At 39.3% G+C, this 18,087-nt stretch overlaps 1 protein-coding gene across 4 annotated transcripts in view; it reads left to right on the forward strand.

Moving 5' to 3' along the window:
• The window catches only part of LHFPL3 (LHFPL tetraspan subfamily member 3), a 242,528-nt gene that overhangs the window by 162,278 nt on the left and 62,163 nt on the right, over nt 1–18,087 (forward strand). Inside the window, exon 3 of one of the 4 annotated variants that reach the window (XM_085216915.1) lies at nt 17,311–17,948. The exons of the other annotated variants lie outside the window; for them this stretch is intronic. Coding sequence (XP_085073041.1) covers nt 17,311–17,372 — 62 coding nt within the window. The 3' untranslated portion in view covers nt 17,373–17,948. Of the gene's footprint in view, nt 1–17,310; nt 17,949–18,087 lie in introns of those variants that run through there. 4 annotated transcript variants of the gene reach the window in all.

An 18,087-nucleotide genomic window follows, 5' to 3' on the forward strand; every position in this document is an offset into this window, starting at 1 on the left:
TACTTCTCTGTAGACTTACCATGCTGAATTACCACCTGCTGTATGCTTTGATTACTACAGTTCTGTGTATCTACGTAGGCTAATGAATGCTCATAAATTAGGAATTTGACTGCTAAAATTATTCACGGGATAAAACAGCTATATTTTTGCAATACAAGAAAGTTTCCTTTTCCACCAAATAATAAAAATAATGCCTTTTCATTTCTCATTTGCTGGCGTTGGAGAGTAAACTACCATGTCAATTTCATGCTTGAAGCTCAAGTTTAGCAGACCTTTTTTCAGGTTACATTGTACCTAGTGCATTTTCCTAATCATGCAAATTTTACACAACAATCTGTACCTTCCTCATTTTAAAAATTGCCTTTTGAAGAAAAGAAGATATTTCTAAAAGACCTTCACATTAGGTTTATGCCACTAGCAAAAGAAGAGGTGAGAACAGTATTACATGGTTTACTTTAATTTATAGGAAATAATTGCAATACCTTATGTAATGAATGACTTAAAGGCCTGCATGTTATTAAGCTAATGGCATTCCGGGTGATAACAAAAATAGTCAGGATTCATCTTAGCTTTAAGCTTCATCAAACCCATCAGCATCAGGCATAAACCTCAATGTGTTGTGTAATGACAGAATGTAACATTTTCAACTCTAATGTCTTAATGACATAAAATTGAAGTTTTGCCCAAAGGGTGAGGAGATGAAAGAAAATGTTTGCAAAAGAAAATGAAGGTGCAAAGCAATTATTTTTATGGTAGAAAGTGGTAATTTAGTCTGTATTGTGATAAATAAACGAACATTCAGAAGAAACTATCCAGTTAAGTAATACTAGTCAGACCAAGTGGGTGGTGCACTTCATGGTCAGCAGTGCCTTTTCTGATGGATGGAACAGCTTTACAAGGTGTGTATGCTTAATATTTGACTCACCTTTGATGCCCATATGGTCACAGATAAGCAACTTGCACTAAGGATTTCCCAGAGTTACAAGTCCATGGCTGAAATAGCTAAAGGACCAAGGCAGCTAGGTGTAAGATCTGAGGGATTCATCTACCTTGCAGTGATTGCAATTCAGACAGACAGATCCAAACTGCACCAAACAGCTCCCAGCAGCCAATCTGCAGAGAGTGGGGCATGGTGCAGAATGCCCAGGAGAGTACTTATCAGTTTGTTGACACCTGTGCCCTCATTATTCTTCATTCTGGTGCTGCCAGTGCATGATAGAGGTTGTTGAAGGCTAGCTCTGTACATTTGCTTGTGCTGAGGTTACTGCAGAATACACATGCTTAAAGACAGAAGCTAAGGGGAAGGAAGGGGGCTTGTTGGTGACAAAGCAGTTTTCTCTAAGAACGAAAAAATAGCATTCTTGGAGAGCTGTATATCTTTGGCAAGAGAATTATCCTTGTAAACAAGAATATTCTGCTTACATGGTTTCAGCTGCAACAGAAAACTGTCTTCAGAAGACCTGCTGTCTGGAGCTGAGTGACAAGAGGCCAGCAGTGTGCTTGTCCCGTTGAAGTACTATATGACAGAGTGCACATCAGCAATCATTCTGAGAAAGGAAAGAAGCTCAGGTCATAGCACGTGTGCAAACTGCTGCAAAATTGCAAAGCCCTGCTTAGGTGCATGTAGTTCTCATGGCATACATTCCCAAACATTCAAGTTAACTTGTTCAAAACTAGGTGAATAAACACCTGAATTTTGATACCCATATTAGTTTTCCCTTATATTTACAATGAAAGAAGAGTTGCCAACAGCCTCTGCTAGTACTAAAGACTACAAATCCAGTCAGAACACTAGGTATGCCCTTCTATATCCATGTTCTCTATCTGATAAAAAATTCTATAGCTCCTTTTTTTGTAAAGTTGTGTACACCCTACTTCTCTTGATACACAAAAAGACAGTATATGTACATTTTCATTTCAATTATCATATTCTTTTTGTTCAAATATAAAATACAGCATATCTGCTACTCTGTTTTCTGTTCCCTGTTTTTCTGAGTGGCATTTATCTTAGTGTCTGCTTGTCTCCCCCCATCCATCCTTTCTGAAGCTCAAGAGTGATCCACAGGTGTCCACTTCATCCTCTTGCTGCTTCAGTGTGGCTCTATGTTCAAAGCACTTGAGGTGACTTTGAACTCAGAAGCAACTTGGCCACTTGAATTTCCATTTGAGAATGGAAGTGTGAGATGAAGTCATTGGGGAGCGATGTGTGATGGATTGTTGTAGACAGCCCACCACATGTGCTCACGAGGCTGCAGCTGGCCAGAGGAAGCTGGAGCTATGTCAAAAGGTTTATAGACTTGCCTCAAAGGAGAAATATTTAGGAACCCTGCTTTTCAAAGGCAGAATTGGGTCTTTGAAGCCCAGAGCCATAGATTCCAGGCTGGGAATTCCTGGCTCTCACTTCTTGTTTCAAAACATGATTCTCTGTTGTGTCAGCCAAGAACAAATCCTTGTCACAGCTGTGAAGAGTTCACTATTCTCCTACAGCTTCAAACAACAAATGGCTTGTCTACCATAACATCACTGCAATTAGCTCCAGTTTTCTTTATGTGTTGACAACCTATAATGCCACAGTGAACTAGAAGAAACTCTTGGTAGACAAGTAGTACTACATAGATTTCAACTAAAGACTGCAACTAGCTGCCAAACTAACACACTTTTTTATGAAGCTTTTTACCCAAAATTTTCAACTTTAGGTAATGGCAAGTATTCATCTGTGATTTCAACTACATAAATAGAGAAAATATAAACATGAAACGTTCATTGTGATTAGCATCAAAGGGAACTTCATATCTCCTGGATGAAGAGCCTCATACATTGCCATTGGGTCTCTGCCCAAGGTATAAACTTTCATTCAAGGACCGTATAAACAGTCATGGGATCCAAATCATGGACTTTCCTTTGCAATACCTTAATGTCATGCACTCTCTTGCCCAATATGTATTGAATTATATCACACAAAGGAAAACAGCTTCAGGCAGAGGATTTTTCACACCCCTCTTTCACAGCAATCTACAATATATTGTATAGGACACTTCTTGGAGAGCACAGCTGGAGATGTGAGAACCTGAAACATGAGAGAACTTCAAATCAAGGCTCCCATTGGGGAGTGGGACCAGAAGTCAAGGTGCTTCACTGTGGACTTAGAAAATATTGCTAGGTCTTTAATTTACTTTTGCATTTAGGAGCATGTGAGAAGCTACTTAGACCTTTATACTTGTGTTGAGTGGCAGTATGGTAAAAGCATGGAGCAGGATAGCAGGGTGTGATTCCTAGTCCTTTTACCAAGCTTGAATATATCATTTGATTTCTTCATTTCTCTGTCTTCTAAATGGAGATAATGAGAATTACTTTTATGATATATGTTGTGTTTCAGCAATAGAAAGCGAAGTAGAAAAGCTAAATAGTGATGATATTATTACTAAAAGTGAAGATATTATTACTAAAAGTGTATGTACTGAAACCAAGCCCCAGATAAAGTATTATTTCAGGGAACTACTTTACGATTGTGTTTAATGATGATACTCTTAAAAAGAGTCAAATGAAACATCAAAACTAAAAGTCAAAAGTTGATTAAAATGCCTTATTAAATAAAGGTCAGTTTTGCAGAAGTGCTGATTGATATATCAGCTGATCTAACTGTTCCTTTACAGCTCCATATTCTATAATGAGAAAGTAAAATTAGTCCTAAGCATATGCATTAATTACTTAACCAAAGAAGCTGGAGACCATGAATAAAGAGTCTTAGTTCCCCACTGATTAACAGAGGAAGAACATGGTGCTTACTGTCTCTCAGAAAGATGGATCCCACTTGCTGTTACACTGAAAGGAATCACATACAACAGCTCAGTTAAAGAAATTATCTTTCCATTTAATGAGCTCATGATATGAGGGACCAAGTATCAGGACTTCAAGGCATCTTGATCACAAAAAGCTAGCCGGAAACACTTCTTAAATGGTATACTGTTGGTCCTTTACAACAGGGACCTCAATCTTTTGTATGGGTTCTTTGCTCTGCTTAAAAATTCTGTAGGGCAGCAAACCACTGAGGAGTTAAGCATTGCAGAGTGCAGTGGCATAGTGTGTACCAATGGACAATTAGCTCATTAGGAAATGCTGTTACAAGATGAAACAGAACTGTGGCAGGCCTAGACAGGTTTAAACAAAGCCTAACAGATTTGGAGACCGGTGTTGCTAATTTGAAACAAAGTCCGTTGTGTCACAAGCCTTTTAGAAGAAGGACTGTATTAACCAAGCCAGACGGCAATGATTGTGCCAAGCCTAGTAGTAGCACAAGAAAATATTTTTTTAAATTTGGACAAAAATCAGAGATACTTTTAAATGCACAGTTACATAAAAAGGGAAGTAGCTGGCACACATTTCATTCTTTTTAGAGCTAGTCTCACAGAAAGATGATCATACCCCACCATCCATGCTCCCTCCCTTCTGATGAGGACTGTCTTTTTAGGAAAAACAACGGAGAACTGGAAAGGTCATAACTCAGTTGTTCTTGCATTAGTGTTTTTGGCCAATATGTTAATGTAGACTAAATAACGAAGGCAGGTTTGTGCCAGTAATCGAGACTTAATGAGGAACAACTCATGTGTGGGAACATTTTGCTGTCCAGTCCAGCCTGTCACTTCAGAGAGCCTCCCGGGCTGTCCATATGCTCACAGCAGTCCTCATGTCTTGTTCTAGCATACAGAGGAAGCCTGTAGAACTGGTCTCTAATTGTTCACCATTGAAGTAAGTTCCAGCAATTTTCTTGGAAATCTTTCTCGGTATTTAAAAAGTCATTAGATGCATTATCATATTTTTACTGTGAATTTGTTTTGACATTTATTCAGTAGTTGCATAAAGCTAGGATAATTTTCCATCCGCAAATAAGACGTCTGAAAATAAATTCAGGTAACCTCCCCCTTTGTGATCACAATGTCAACAGAAACAAAGGATTACGTCAGAAGCTTTAGAATAAGGAGCTACCTAAAATTCCAAATGAAAGCAAGGCAAATAGCCTTGTTTTCCAGAGTTATACTCAATAAGACACGTAAGTGATTACTAATGAGATATTTGAGATATCTGTCTCTTTCAGGTTTCTGTCACAGGTAACATTCAAGGCAGCTTATTACAGTAACAAGCAAAACTCAATCTGCTGGGTGCTGGCAGTGTAGTATTCCTCTAGTCAGTCATTTTCATATTGCTTTCTTCTAGAAACTTCAAACTGTTCATGTTATTTCTGGGCCACTTTCAGAGTTGATATGAGCTTTCTATTAAATCCCTAGTCTTCTCCTGAATGCCAAGCTTGGTGGGCTCCAGATAATTATTCCCACTGATCCTGTATGCCTTGTCCTGGGACATGCATTTTAGTTCCTTGGCTCTGGGATGATCCACAAGACTCAAGCTTAACTGGGCTAACAGACGGGGTTCTTGGCTGTCAAGATCTTTGTCTGCTACTTTGCCTTATCTGAACAGTTTTACTTGGTACAGTATCAGTCAATAGCAGTAGAAGAGGAAACAGAAACATTATATTGATGGGTAGCATTGCACTCAAGATTGCTTTAAGTGTATGCTAACTTCATTTGTTAGAAGGGAACGCAATAGATGACAGGTGAAACTATAATTCAGAGAGAGTCAATGACAGTTTTTCATACCTCTTGTATCTAGAGGGGGTTTTTAATTCATATTTTTAAGTTATATGAATGACTTTTTTCATTGCACATGGCCCATGTTATTAAGTATTGTCTTTCAGGCATTTGATATGTAAGCATTCCAGCTGTCAGAAATACTTTCATGAACTTACTTTAAGAGCATTAGTTTGAAAGATGCTTTATAGACATGATAAAACTGAAAATAGGGTTTTCCTTACAGACCTTGACTAAATGTATTTGCAATACAACTGCATGTTTGATTTTACAAACCACTTTCACCTTAGTTTTGTAAATCTAAACATTTTCAGGATCATAATGAGCTGGCATGAGTTGCACAGTCATTCATCCCAAAGTACTTACATCCTTTTAGTGGCAGCATTTGACACAAGACAGACCATTGCTCTGTGCCCTGTGTGCCATTTCCTTCAGTCCTGCCCTCGTATTCCCAGTGAACTCTCTCCAGGTTGAGTGAATTGTTGAATTGTTCATGTCAGTACCTGCACACTGGAGCCAAATCTTCCTACTCTTTGTATAACTCTGCCCGATAAAGACTGAAAAGTTCAGTGTGGTCACTTAAACTACTCTCTGATATCACAAAAGCCGTAGGATAGTCCAAATCCCCCTTATCATCATTGCTTGAACTGCAGAATCAGAGCTGAATACTCTCCCAGGAGTGGTTTTAACTCTGCCATACCCAGAAGAGAAACTACACCTCTACTTTGCTCAGTTTCCTTTTCTGCAGCCAAGTTGCTTGGTAGCCCTTCTATCTGCCAGCACCACTCAAGCTCGTGTTAAGCTGACCTTCCAGACGGTCTCTGTCAATGTGTGCCCAGGTTTCTTGCTCCATGGTGTATCATTCTGCATCAGGCCATGCCTATAGAATGAGACATTTGCTGACACAAATAAAGACTTCTTTGATCCTTTACATCATAGCAAATGAGAGAGATAAAATGGACGTTGGAACTGGCTCCCAGTACTCTGGAGAAAAACTGGATGTTGTGGATTTCTCTCCTCCTTCTTTCTCATTTCTCCCCTCCCAGAAAAGGAAAAGATATGAAGAAAAGGAGACCAGGTGCTGACTTCTTTCTTTCATACATGTATACTGAATTCAGTTAAACAATCATCCCAACATAAGCCCACTGTCTGAAGAGTGTCAGGGCACTGTGCATCCCTGTGTCTTTCTTTGTTTTCCTTCCTCAATTTTCCAAGGGTTTCATAAGCTGTCACTCCACATGGACAGTCTATAGAGGTGAATCTTTACAGTATGAATAGTCCCTACTGTTTGGTACAGCTGAAGACACTGAATTCCCACTTGCAGTGTCTAATAGGTAGACAAACATCTTGAAACACTGAGCAAACCCATTGGCATTGCTGCCAACAAAGAAGTGTAAAAGTATATAATATTTTGCTTCCTGAACAGAGGTGCAATAATTTAGCTGCATGCTTTTACATTTCTACCATAATAACATATGTGAAAGAAAATTGTATATTGGAGAAGTATTGAGAAAAATAGTAGTGTTATGTAAGTGCCTGGTAAGATGAGTGCATCTGGAAACAGTGCAGAATAGAATAGTTCAGTTATTTAATGGTTACTTCAAAGAAAGCAAATTCAGAATCCAAATTAGATTGGCACAGCTAAAATGTTCTCATTTTAAACAAAATGTTTATTACCTTTTATTTTTATACTTAAGTAGAATATTGAACCAAAATCTCAGAGCTTTTCCACTGGGCATGTTGGATGTGATTATGCAGTGATTTCCCTCATCCTGGTAAATCAATAAGAATTTTAGATAGTGGAAGTAAAACGAATCCATTAGAGTAACTCATACACATTTTAAATGTTCATGAATCTCACTTAAATTAATCCTTGAATACAGAGCTTCAAACAACATTTTTTGGGGTGTTTCAATATTTGACATGTATCAAATAGTTCCACATTTTCCTTTGAAGAACTATCATAACACTCCAACAATAACAACTGGGTGACCCCTTGAAATAGAACTGTGATAAAGCAATAAAGTTCTGACATCATATATCCTACAGAGACAAAATTGGTACTAGAGAAAGTGGAAGTGTACTAGAAATCAGTCAATGTGTCTCAAATATGAGAGAGATGAAAACATTATCAAAGAGTTAATTAGAAATTGAGTACAGAAGCCATGCTGGCAAGGTATAAAAGTGTTGTACAGAGAACAGATACAAAAAAAAACGAGCTTGTGTCCTTGATGGAAGTGCTGGAGTTGGCAAATGGAAAGAAGTAATGCTAAATGGTTAAGGAGAAACTTCCTTGAGAAAATAAAAAATTGTATCAGCATTAAGGCTGCATTTCCATGCCCTTTCAGAACTAGCCTGCAACATCTAATTGTTGAATTTAAAATGATAGCTGAAAACCTCTGAGAATACACTGGCATGTGGCCTCGGCACTTCCAAGCCAAGGCAGTAGTTATCAAAAGAGCAAAACTACCTTCTAATGTTCTGCCTCAGTTTTATAAGTATTCTCCCTGCTGCTCTGTAGATGTTAATTCCTATCCAATATGGGCAAAAATTACATGTTATGAAGTACAATAAATCTTCCTAATATAACTATTAGCCCAACTATTTTCCTGAAGAGGACTGACAAGCTTATCTTAAATAAATCTGTAAAAAAGCTCTGTGAAATGATTAGAAGTTGTATGTTTACAATAATGCCAGAAGATCAGCAGGTTTACAGCTGATCAATCATTTATACTCTAGCGAGTAGTTGGCATTTGAGACTGCATCTGCTCATCAATCAACCAATTCTCATACAGGTAGGATATGGTGAAGTTGTACTCAGATACCAATTTAGATACAAAAATGTTGCATACCTGTTAGGTACTGTACATGTTGGCATAAACTGATTGGATGTCATATTTCAGAACAAGTTGTGTATCAGATCCGACCTTATGATCACAAACAAATTACCAAGGTATCACCCTCTTCATGTTGTCATGGAAAGTGGTCTTGCTGGTTGGTCATCCATACTCACTATGACACACTATATGCTACTTAAATTCTTTTTCTTGTACTTTGAATATTTACCTAAAACCAGGCACATTAATCCAGGACTGTCCAGCACGTGCTAAACTTGAAACACATTTGTGCAATAATAATTCAGAGTATTCTTTAAAGCTCAGCATAGTATTGAGGTTACAGCAATCAGCCTCTGTTTGAATAGACCTATAGTGATTTCCAGACATAAATTGAAGTTCTCCTCAAAAAGTTGCAGTGAGATAAAGGCATTTATAATAGGCATTTATAATAAATAATCTTTTTTGTTCCATTTTCACTTGCCATCAGATTTCCCGGGCTGTGCCTCTGTGACTCTCTTCAACCTTGTTTCTCTTTCTTCCCCTGCTTTCATACAACACACATTTCTATCCCTTTTGCTTAAAAAATTTCTTTATTTCTGTAGGACTAGGTATTTTCTCCATTTATATGAAATTATATCATCATTCTAGAAGAAAAAAAAAAAGGAAAGGGATTTTTTAGTATTTTTTAGTGTATTTTGATAGTGTAGATCTAGTATTACAATCGAAACTTCAACAGTAGAAGTACTGTAAGAGTATTGTCATTCTTAGCTTACTTGGGAAGAGGAGGTGAATGTTATCATGCTGTAAGTATACATGGGCTGTTACAGCTATCTCTCAGATTAAAGCACACTGCACCGACCAATTCTTTTTTTAAACAACAGAAAAAAGAATGCAGTAATTCATCACTTGTCCAGTCTAGTTAATGTATCATGCCATCGAATTTGTGAACATCCTGGTTTAACAGTTTGAAACGTTTGATACTTTTCATTTCTAAATCATCAGTTCCGTGTTCTATAATGCACTTATTTAATGAAAAATGACCAAAAATTGAATCCAGAGAGTGACTGGTGTCTGAAATATGTAAAAAAAGCATTGGGTTCTACTCAGCTGATAGCAGATAGAGGCCAATAACCGAAAAATATAGATCTTAACCCTGTACTAACAAACATTCTCACTAGAAAGACTCAGAGATTAATAAAGAACATATCTACATATCCAAAGGTAAATATGTTTGGGATTCTTTAGACTCCTCTCCTTACATAGCTAATACTTACTCCCAGAATTCACCTAGACACGTCATTCTCTGAAAATTGGGTTGTCAGTGTGGAATATCATACGCCCAAAAAGAAAATCACCTCGAGGTCTCCTCTGAAGAACAATAAGTGCTTGCTCCTGACAAGACCGTCCTTGTAGATTGGGCATGTGATGAAGGTTGGAGCAGTGTGAATACATTAGGAGACAACTGATGCATTTCAGCAGTGCTATGCAGTAGAGCCAAAGGTTAACTTTCAATAGCTTGTATCTGCCTTGGAAAATACAGCAGTCTCTGCATTTCCACTCCATCTAAGCATCTGAAATCTATTGAATTAGGTGAATTAACCTATATTTAACACTTCTTTCTTTAAGGTTTCCAAGAAATTTAATCTCTAGGGATTATGATCTTACTTTGTCTGCCATTTTCTAGTGACAGTTTAGCGCCCAGTTCCGAATGAACATAATGAGATATTTAAGATAAAACAGTCCTCCTTCAATGGTCTACTCTCCCATCTGGATAATTCAATTACAATTGACTTGCATTCATGTTTAAAGAAATAATTTGTGCTTAAGAAATTGTTTATAGCAGTAAAAGGCTGGTCCTCCTCTCATCCTTACATCACAGCACTTTTATTGTTGCTTGTAAAAAGACAATGGCAGGTAAACCAGCCAAGGCACTACAGCAGCAGGACGTATGCTTGCACACTGCACATATTTAACTAAGAAAAGTGAAGAATTTGTTGCCTATTCAGTTTTTCAGTATGTCCAGTTTCTGGGGTTTAATTTACATATTTTCAAAGTTGGTAGCAATGATGAAATTTCTGATCATTATATTTTTGTGTCCTCAGGGAAGTAGGACTTCTTAAACATCTTATTCTGAATACAATCAACAAATTCAGAATTCTGACTTTAATTCAGCATCTCATTGATTCCTTAGAGCACACTGGATACCAGCTGGATCTCAAACCAAGAGGAACTCCAGCATGGAACTCTTTCTGAACAAACTGCTAGTTAAATGCAGTTTTCAAGAAACAAAGCTTTATAATGGATGGATGTTGAATGTAATGCTTTGCCTTAATTGGATTTTTTTATGCTAGCTCGTTTCATTTTCATATCTTAAAGCATATTTTTCCATCAGAAAAAAATTCCATATGGAATTACATTGCTTATCTTCCCACCTGGTTAGTAATCCTCTTCCCTAATAACTTTTAAACCCATCATGCAATTTCAACAAAACTTGACAAAAGCTTAACATCTTAAAAACATTCAACTCCCAGAAGTGTTCTGAAGATCAATGGCTGGATAAAAGAGAGAGCATTAATGAGTGATCCCACGAAGGGAAAGCCAGGAGATTCAGCGCTTTATAGCACTTGGCTGGCCGAGTCAGCACAAATCTCATTTCAAATATACTGTACTGCCTGCTGTTTCATTATTGGCTCTTATGCTAAATCAAGTTAGGCAGAGCATATGAAAAATGTTGCAAATATTTATATGTATGTATATATATGTATCTGTATGTATTTGCATATATAAAAAGGTAGGGAATGTGTAATGAAACCTAGGGTCTTGTGGGAGAGAGGCCATAGGGGACATTTGGGACACAGGGAAGCATGGGAGCATAGAAAATTTGGGGAATCCAAGGCCAGTTGTAAGTGTTGGTGAAGGATCTGAGTCCATAAGAAAGACAGCTATCATAGAGAGATAGTTAGTGGAATCAGTATTGCCATGGAACTGTTAACATGTCATTACAAAGAAGTTGGACTGTACTCAGGACATACAGAAGGAGGATACATGCTACTAATTGAAAGTCATACTCCATTGGTCCATTGTACTGCTTTTGTAACACTGACTTCATTTAAAGCTAAATAAAAACTCTATTCAAGCATCTAAATAATTCAAAAAGTGGCTCATGAAATAATCTGAATTAATTTTAAAGAAAACAATACCACAGAAAGAAATGGGGATATCACTTTTCAAAAGAATCTGTAAAAAATCTGTTTTGATTCAGCACCAAACTATTTTTTCTACTGCTTGCTTCAGCCATCGAACTGAAAAATTGGTTATTTACATAACAGTTATATTTTAAAATATCCACAACACAGGCATGGCCATTACTTTTTGCTACAAGCTTAACTTGTGTGTCCAAAAACATGCCAGGGAGCCAGAGCTGCCTATTAAGTTCTGGCTGATAAGATCTCGGGCTGTGCCTCAGAGACTCCTTGTTCATCTGGAGATAAACAAGGTAGAACCAAGCTACCTGCCTCCACAGATGATAATCTTCCTAGGAGATACTATCATTGCAGCAGCCACTGTAAGAAACTTTTATGAAGGTCGATGCATACAAAACAATCGATTCTCATCTGCAGATTAAATTTTGAATGTGCCAAATGCTACCACAGCTTATGCGACAGATTTTAAGGGACAAAGTCTACAATACTGATTGAAGTCATGATGTTTACTGCTGCTGACAAACTCAATGGGCCATGGGTTGTGCCTGGGGAACTTCTTCAATCTTCTAGAAAATGGATATTAACTCTTTCTAATGAGCACTAGGCAAGTAGCTCCCACAGTACAACTGGTTTTTAGATAAGAAAAAGCTGTATTCACAAGCCCCATCAATCAGCACTTTGCTACAATTACCTTTTAAAGAGAAAATAGAGAAGAGCTTGCCTAGAAAATTCAGCGTTCTGAGGATGTAGCATTTTTTCTTGCTATAATCAAGGAAAAAGTGGAGGAAGGCAAGTACCATTAGCATTCAGCCAAGCAACTCTGCACTGGGGCTCCAGGGCTGTGCTGTGCCTAGATGCTCTGCCCAGGATTTGGCCACCTTTGACACCAAGCCCATGCCCAGCACTTTGCATACACAAATCACCATCATCCAATTCCTGCTCTTACTGTGGTCTCTGCAGCAGTGTAAGCAAGGCCAGCGTCAAGTCCAGTCATCCTTTCTTAAATGTGCTCACTGAAAACATGAGGACTGTTTCCTCTTTCTGAATTAAAAAACCCATTATCATCTCTTCAGCTGACAAACCCTAGAGACTGACTTTCAGTCTGATTATAACCCCCAGCTCAAAGTATCAAGAAAGATTGGTTGAATGCAAAGTTACTGTTACCCAATGAATAAAAAAACCTTAATTCAATTATTTTACATGCTGAGACAGTTTAAGAAGTGTGCTGGATGTGTCTGATCTTAGACTGTGGTAGGGTATTCCCCTCCTACATGTGTCCCCAAGCTTGGGAGGGAAGGACCCAGTAGCACTGTGGGTAGGGAATTTGGAAACACTGCCCCATGAAGATCCATGCTTGGTCCAGAGATGGAGGCAGTGGGCAACTATTCCAGTGAGGCTCTTCAGTACAGCATTGAACTTGCAAGGCATGCCTGAATGTGCCCTGGTTCCAGCATTTTAACTCCTGAGTGTTTTTCCCTCCTCTAATTGTTACTGAGATGCTGCTTCCACTTGGAAAGGAGCATTTTGTGTGAGTATATCCAGAGCATGGTGCATAGGTCCCTTAAGTCACAACCACCCACAGACACAAGGCTCAGGTCTTTGCAGCCACACAACTGCATTACTGCATTACTGCAGTGCAGTCAGAGCTAATAAGCCCTGCTGACCTGCAGGATTTCACAGAATCACATAATCGTAGAGGTTAAAAAGGACCTAAAGAGATCACTGAGCCCAACTTCCCCTGCTAAAGCAAGCACCCTACAGTAGGTCACACAGGTAGGCATCCAAATGGGTCGTGAATATTTTCATAGAAGGATACTCCACAACCTCTCTGAGCAACCTGTTGCAGTGTTCCATCGTCCTTACTGTAAAGAAGTTCTTACACATGTTAGTACAGAACTACTAGTGTTCAAGTTTGAGACCATTACTCCTTGTCCTATCGCTACACATCACTGAGAAGAGCTTGGCCTCATCCATTTGCCTCCCACATCCTTTTAGATATTTATAAACATTGATAAGATCGCCACTCAGTCCTCTTTTCCCCAGGCTGAACACACCCGGGCTACTATGCCTTTCTTCATATAAGAGATGCTTCAGGCCCTTGATCAGCTTTGTGGCCCTATGCTGGACTTTTTCTAGGAGATCCCTGTCTTTTTTGAACTTGGGAGCCCAGATATGGACACAGTAGTCTAAATATGGCCTCACCAGAGAAGAGCAGAGTGGAAGGATCACCTCCTACCCTGTGTCCCTGCTGACACTCTGCTCCTACAAGATCTTGCCTTGCTGTCTGCAAACAAAAGAAATATCATTGGATGCAGGAAAGGGAGAAGCAATCCAGTGGTGGCATAACTACCAATGCCTTTGCTCAAAACAAAGACAGCATATTACTATGATTTTCCTTAAATCCACTCCAAAAGAAGAAAAGAGGAGGCCGGAAGCAGCCCTCACCTCGCCAGAACAAAGGACTGGGGACAAGAGGGAGTATTTTTTATTTCGTATGACTTTGGACAGAGCACATACCTATGTTGTGCCCCTGTTTCCCCATCTGTCCTGCATAAGCTTTGGTACACTCTGCTTGCCTCTAATGTCTTCTGCAAGGATTTTTCAATTAATGCTTTGAGACAGTTGGAGTTCCTCATGAGGAAGATATGATAAAAGTGCATATTACCATAAAAAACAATTTGTTAAAAATAACTCTCATGAAAAGTCTGTCAAATTGCAATAGTTGAAAGGAAGTGCTGTTTTAGTCAAGGTGCCAGACTCTGTTCTTTAGTCTGCTTCACACTTTTGATTTTTTCACTTATGCAAGCAGCTACCCCCAAATCTGTGCTGTACTGGAGAAAAAAAAGCTCTGCATCTCATTGATCAGCAGCATCAGCAGGACTGTGCGTGTTGTGAAACTTCAGCTGCTGTCGCAATGCTTTTGGCTGAGCTGCTTGAGAACTGCAGCAAGAAGTGTTCACCAAGGTGTATACAAGTAAAATTTGTGCAGTCACTCTGATAGCTCAGTCTTTGTTTGCTACAAACATTCATGTCAGCTATCAGCTCACTCACAGCACACTTCAAGAAAGTCCAGCCAAAAAAAAAAAAAAAAAGAAAGAAAAAAAAGGTTGGATTGCAAGGATCTGTTTGTGCAGAGGTTTTATCTGTGTGGTTTCACCTCGTTAGATGCAAAGTTTTGTATTTTCCTCTTTTCTCTGAAAGTTTCCAGTGTTTGATCTAGAAGGAAAAAAAACCTTCATGCCACATGAAGTTAGGGGGTGTCTTCTCAAAACAAACAGCAATAGCAAGCAAATTATGGAGCAGATCAGAATAGCAGAAGCAGCAGCAGGGATCTAAATTCACTGAATAACACATTCACTCAGAGGTTTCCCCACTCTGTCAGTTCTGCTTCAGCATATAGGTCATGCTGTGATCACTGGAGTGTCACTATGAAGGGGATGAGTGGGCACTGTGAAAATGTACTCCTGACAAGGCACTGCCCCATCCATCAGGAGTTGCCTCCATCCCCTGGTCATTATCACCTCCCATTGTTGGACAGAGATGTGTCTGTCACTAATGGAGTTCCATCCAAGTGTATTCACCTGGATTTCATTGCAGGATGACTTCATGGCTAGCATTTTAGAAAAACTTGAAAATTCAAGTTTTCAGAGACTGTTATAATATGTATAAGTCCATCTATATTTTCTTTAGTGATAAGAAAATATGAATAGTTGAAACCAATCGTTTTCAATTCAAGGAAGTATGGCTTTTAATCTAAACCAAAATTATTTTTGTTTTGATGAGAGGAAAAGCTGCTTTTTCCTAACACAGCAGCAATGCAGAAGTAAAATTTTACTGTGGTGAGAGAACTGAACAAGGATAATAGACCACAAGCCTATTTATTTTCTGTATACACACTTTTAGTCTCTGTTAAAATATATAGCCTCCATTAGCAATGAATTTGTTGTGGCACAGTAAGGTGCTTTAGATGCTATCCTGGATGTTCTTATTAATGATCAGCATTGTATTGGAGCTGTTCTAACAGCTCATTAGTACCAAATGAAGGTAATTCTGTTGCTCACCTCACCTCTGTCCCTTGATTCAAGCCCAGTCTTCATGGTTTGAGGCTGTGGTACTGCACATTCAAGCTCACAGACCAGAAAAAATGAATATGTACTAGTTATGTTAGCTCACAGAGAGCTCCACGATCTCCAGCAACACCCAGAGTGAGATGACAGAACATGTGGTCTACATATTTGGAGGGGAGAGGAGGGAGAGCAAAATCTCCTCTTGGTAGCAATAAGCTGTTAGATCAGCACAGCTGCATGTTGATCAGGAACATAATATAACTTAAGTGTATGAGACACTTTGGCACATCCTGAAGTGAACATTGCCTCATCAACAGCCACTTAAATCTGACCCAACAGTGTGCCCTGGCAGCCCAAAGGGCCAATTGTACCTTGGGGTGCAGCAGGCCCCGCACTGCCAGCAGGTGAGGGGAGGGCTTGTCCTTCTCTGCTCTGTGCTGTGCAGCCTCACCTCCTACACTGGGTGCAGTGTGGGTGCCACAACATCAGAGGGACTTAAAGCTATTAGACAGCGTCCAAAGGAGGGATATGAAGATGGGGAAGGGTCTGAGGGCAAGATGTGAGGAGCGGCTGAGGTCCCTGTGTTTGCTCAGCCCAGAGCAGAGGAGCTGAGGGGAGGCCTGATGGCGGCTGCAGCTCCTCACAGGGAGCGGAGGGGCACCGCTGAGCTCTGCTCTGTGTGACTGCGACAGGGCCCGAGGGGACGGCATGGAGCTGTGTCAGGGGAGGGGCGGGAAAAGGGGTTAGGGAAGGGTCTGCACCAGAGGGTGGTGGGCACTGAACAGGCTGCTCAGGGCAGTGGGCACAGCGCTGAGCTGTTGGAGTTCAAGGAGTGTTTGGACAATGCTCTCATTACAGAGTTTGAATTTTGTGTGGTTCCATGCAGAGCCAGGAGCTGGACTCAGTGATCCTATTGGGTCCCTTAGAACTGGCAGTAGCCACTGATTCTGTGATTACAAATTGCAAAGGAGGTATTACCCAGCTGTGCTATTTCAGATGAGGCACTTCAGACTTCCATCCAGGTAACTGCACAAACCCCTCCAGCATTTGCACCTGCTTGCATTGAAAGCTGCAGTGCCAATGTGTGAATGAAACTAGGTCATCCTTCTGCAAAATCTAAGGCTTTATTAATACATCCATCAGCTAGCAAGGTCATGATACATTTTGCAAACTGTTCATTAATTCTGTACAAAAACAGTGACAGTTATGATGCAGTTTCCACAGCTGGGGGTGAAAAATGTCTCATATGCAAACAAATAGCATCTGTCTGGCTTGGGGATTTACCACCCTTTCCTTAAAATAAATGAAATGTGGATGAATGTTTGAGACATTCACTTGAACTCTTCAAAATAAGTCAGTAATTACACTATTAATCCCATTTTAGTTTAATTTAGTGAGTTGTGAAACACTTTTCAGCATTATGGAACAGATTGTCTGATCCACTTGGGAGCTGACATAACTTGAGAGAAATAATTCCTTCTTTCTGAGACATATTGTCCTGTCTCAGAAAGGTACATGAATTCAAGCACTCTACACCTGAAACTACACTTGTCTTTACCAGGTCAGAGGCAGAGCTGGATGCAGAACAAGACATCGATTTTCTGTGGGTGGAAGGAGCCTTGAAGTCCTTCATTGAGGGGGAACAGCCTGGCAGGGAATGCAAGCCTACCCTGCTGAAGCCACTGGGAGCTTCTTCATTGAACTAAAGATTGCAGGATCAAGTCAGCATTAAATTCCACTCAAAGAAGCAGAGAGTTCAGCCACATCATAAGGACATTATTATCCGTTCAATGCAGGCAGGAGTTAAGTGTGTTTTATAATCACATCTTTACTCAGTATCTGTCTGTAGCCATGCCCTACATGAACACAACCATTCCATAATAGTACCACACAATTTAGTAGAGGAAATTTCCAAAAATGCTCAGTATCTTACCAATGTTCAAACTTCCTTGATCACACAACGAAAACTGGGATATACATAAAGAAATATATACAGGCACTCTGGAGCTCACAAGTTATGGTTTCAGCATAGTACGTTTGCTTTTTTCCTGTTTAAAAAGGATGTGTATAACAACACTACAATATTATTACATATTGTAATTACATAGCCTAATTATGTGATTATATGTTTCTACTCTAATTGCACAATTAAAAATCATTATAGAAATTATGGGAATGGTTTGAATCAATTAAACTATGCTCCAAAAGTAATGCCTCCTATTTATTTCCACTGAAACTACAACAGATACAAAGAGCACAATAACACTGTTTGATAGGGCAAATTCTCAGCTACAAAACACTATTTTTCAACATAGTCACCATCATTAGCTATGCATTT

Source organism: Meleagris gallopavo, chromosome 1 (assembly GCF_905368555.1).
Source record: "Meleagris gallopavo chromosome 1, MGAL_WU_HG_1.1, whole genome shotgun sequence".
Taxonomy (NCBI): domain Eukaryota; kingdom Metazoa; phylum Chordata; class Aves; order Galliformes; family Phasianidae; genus Meleagris; species Meleagris gallopavo.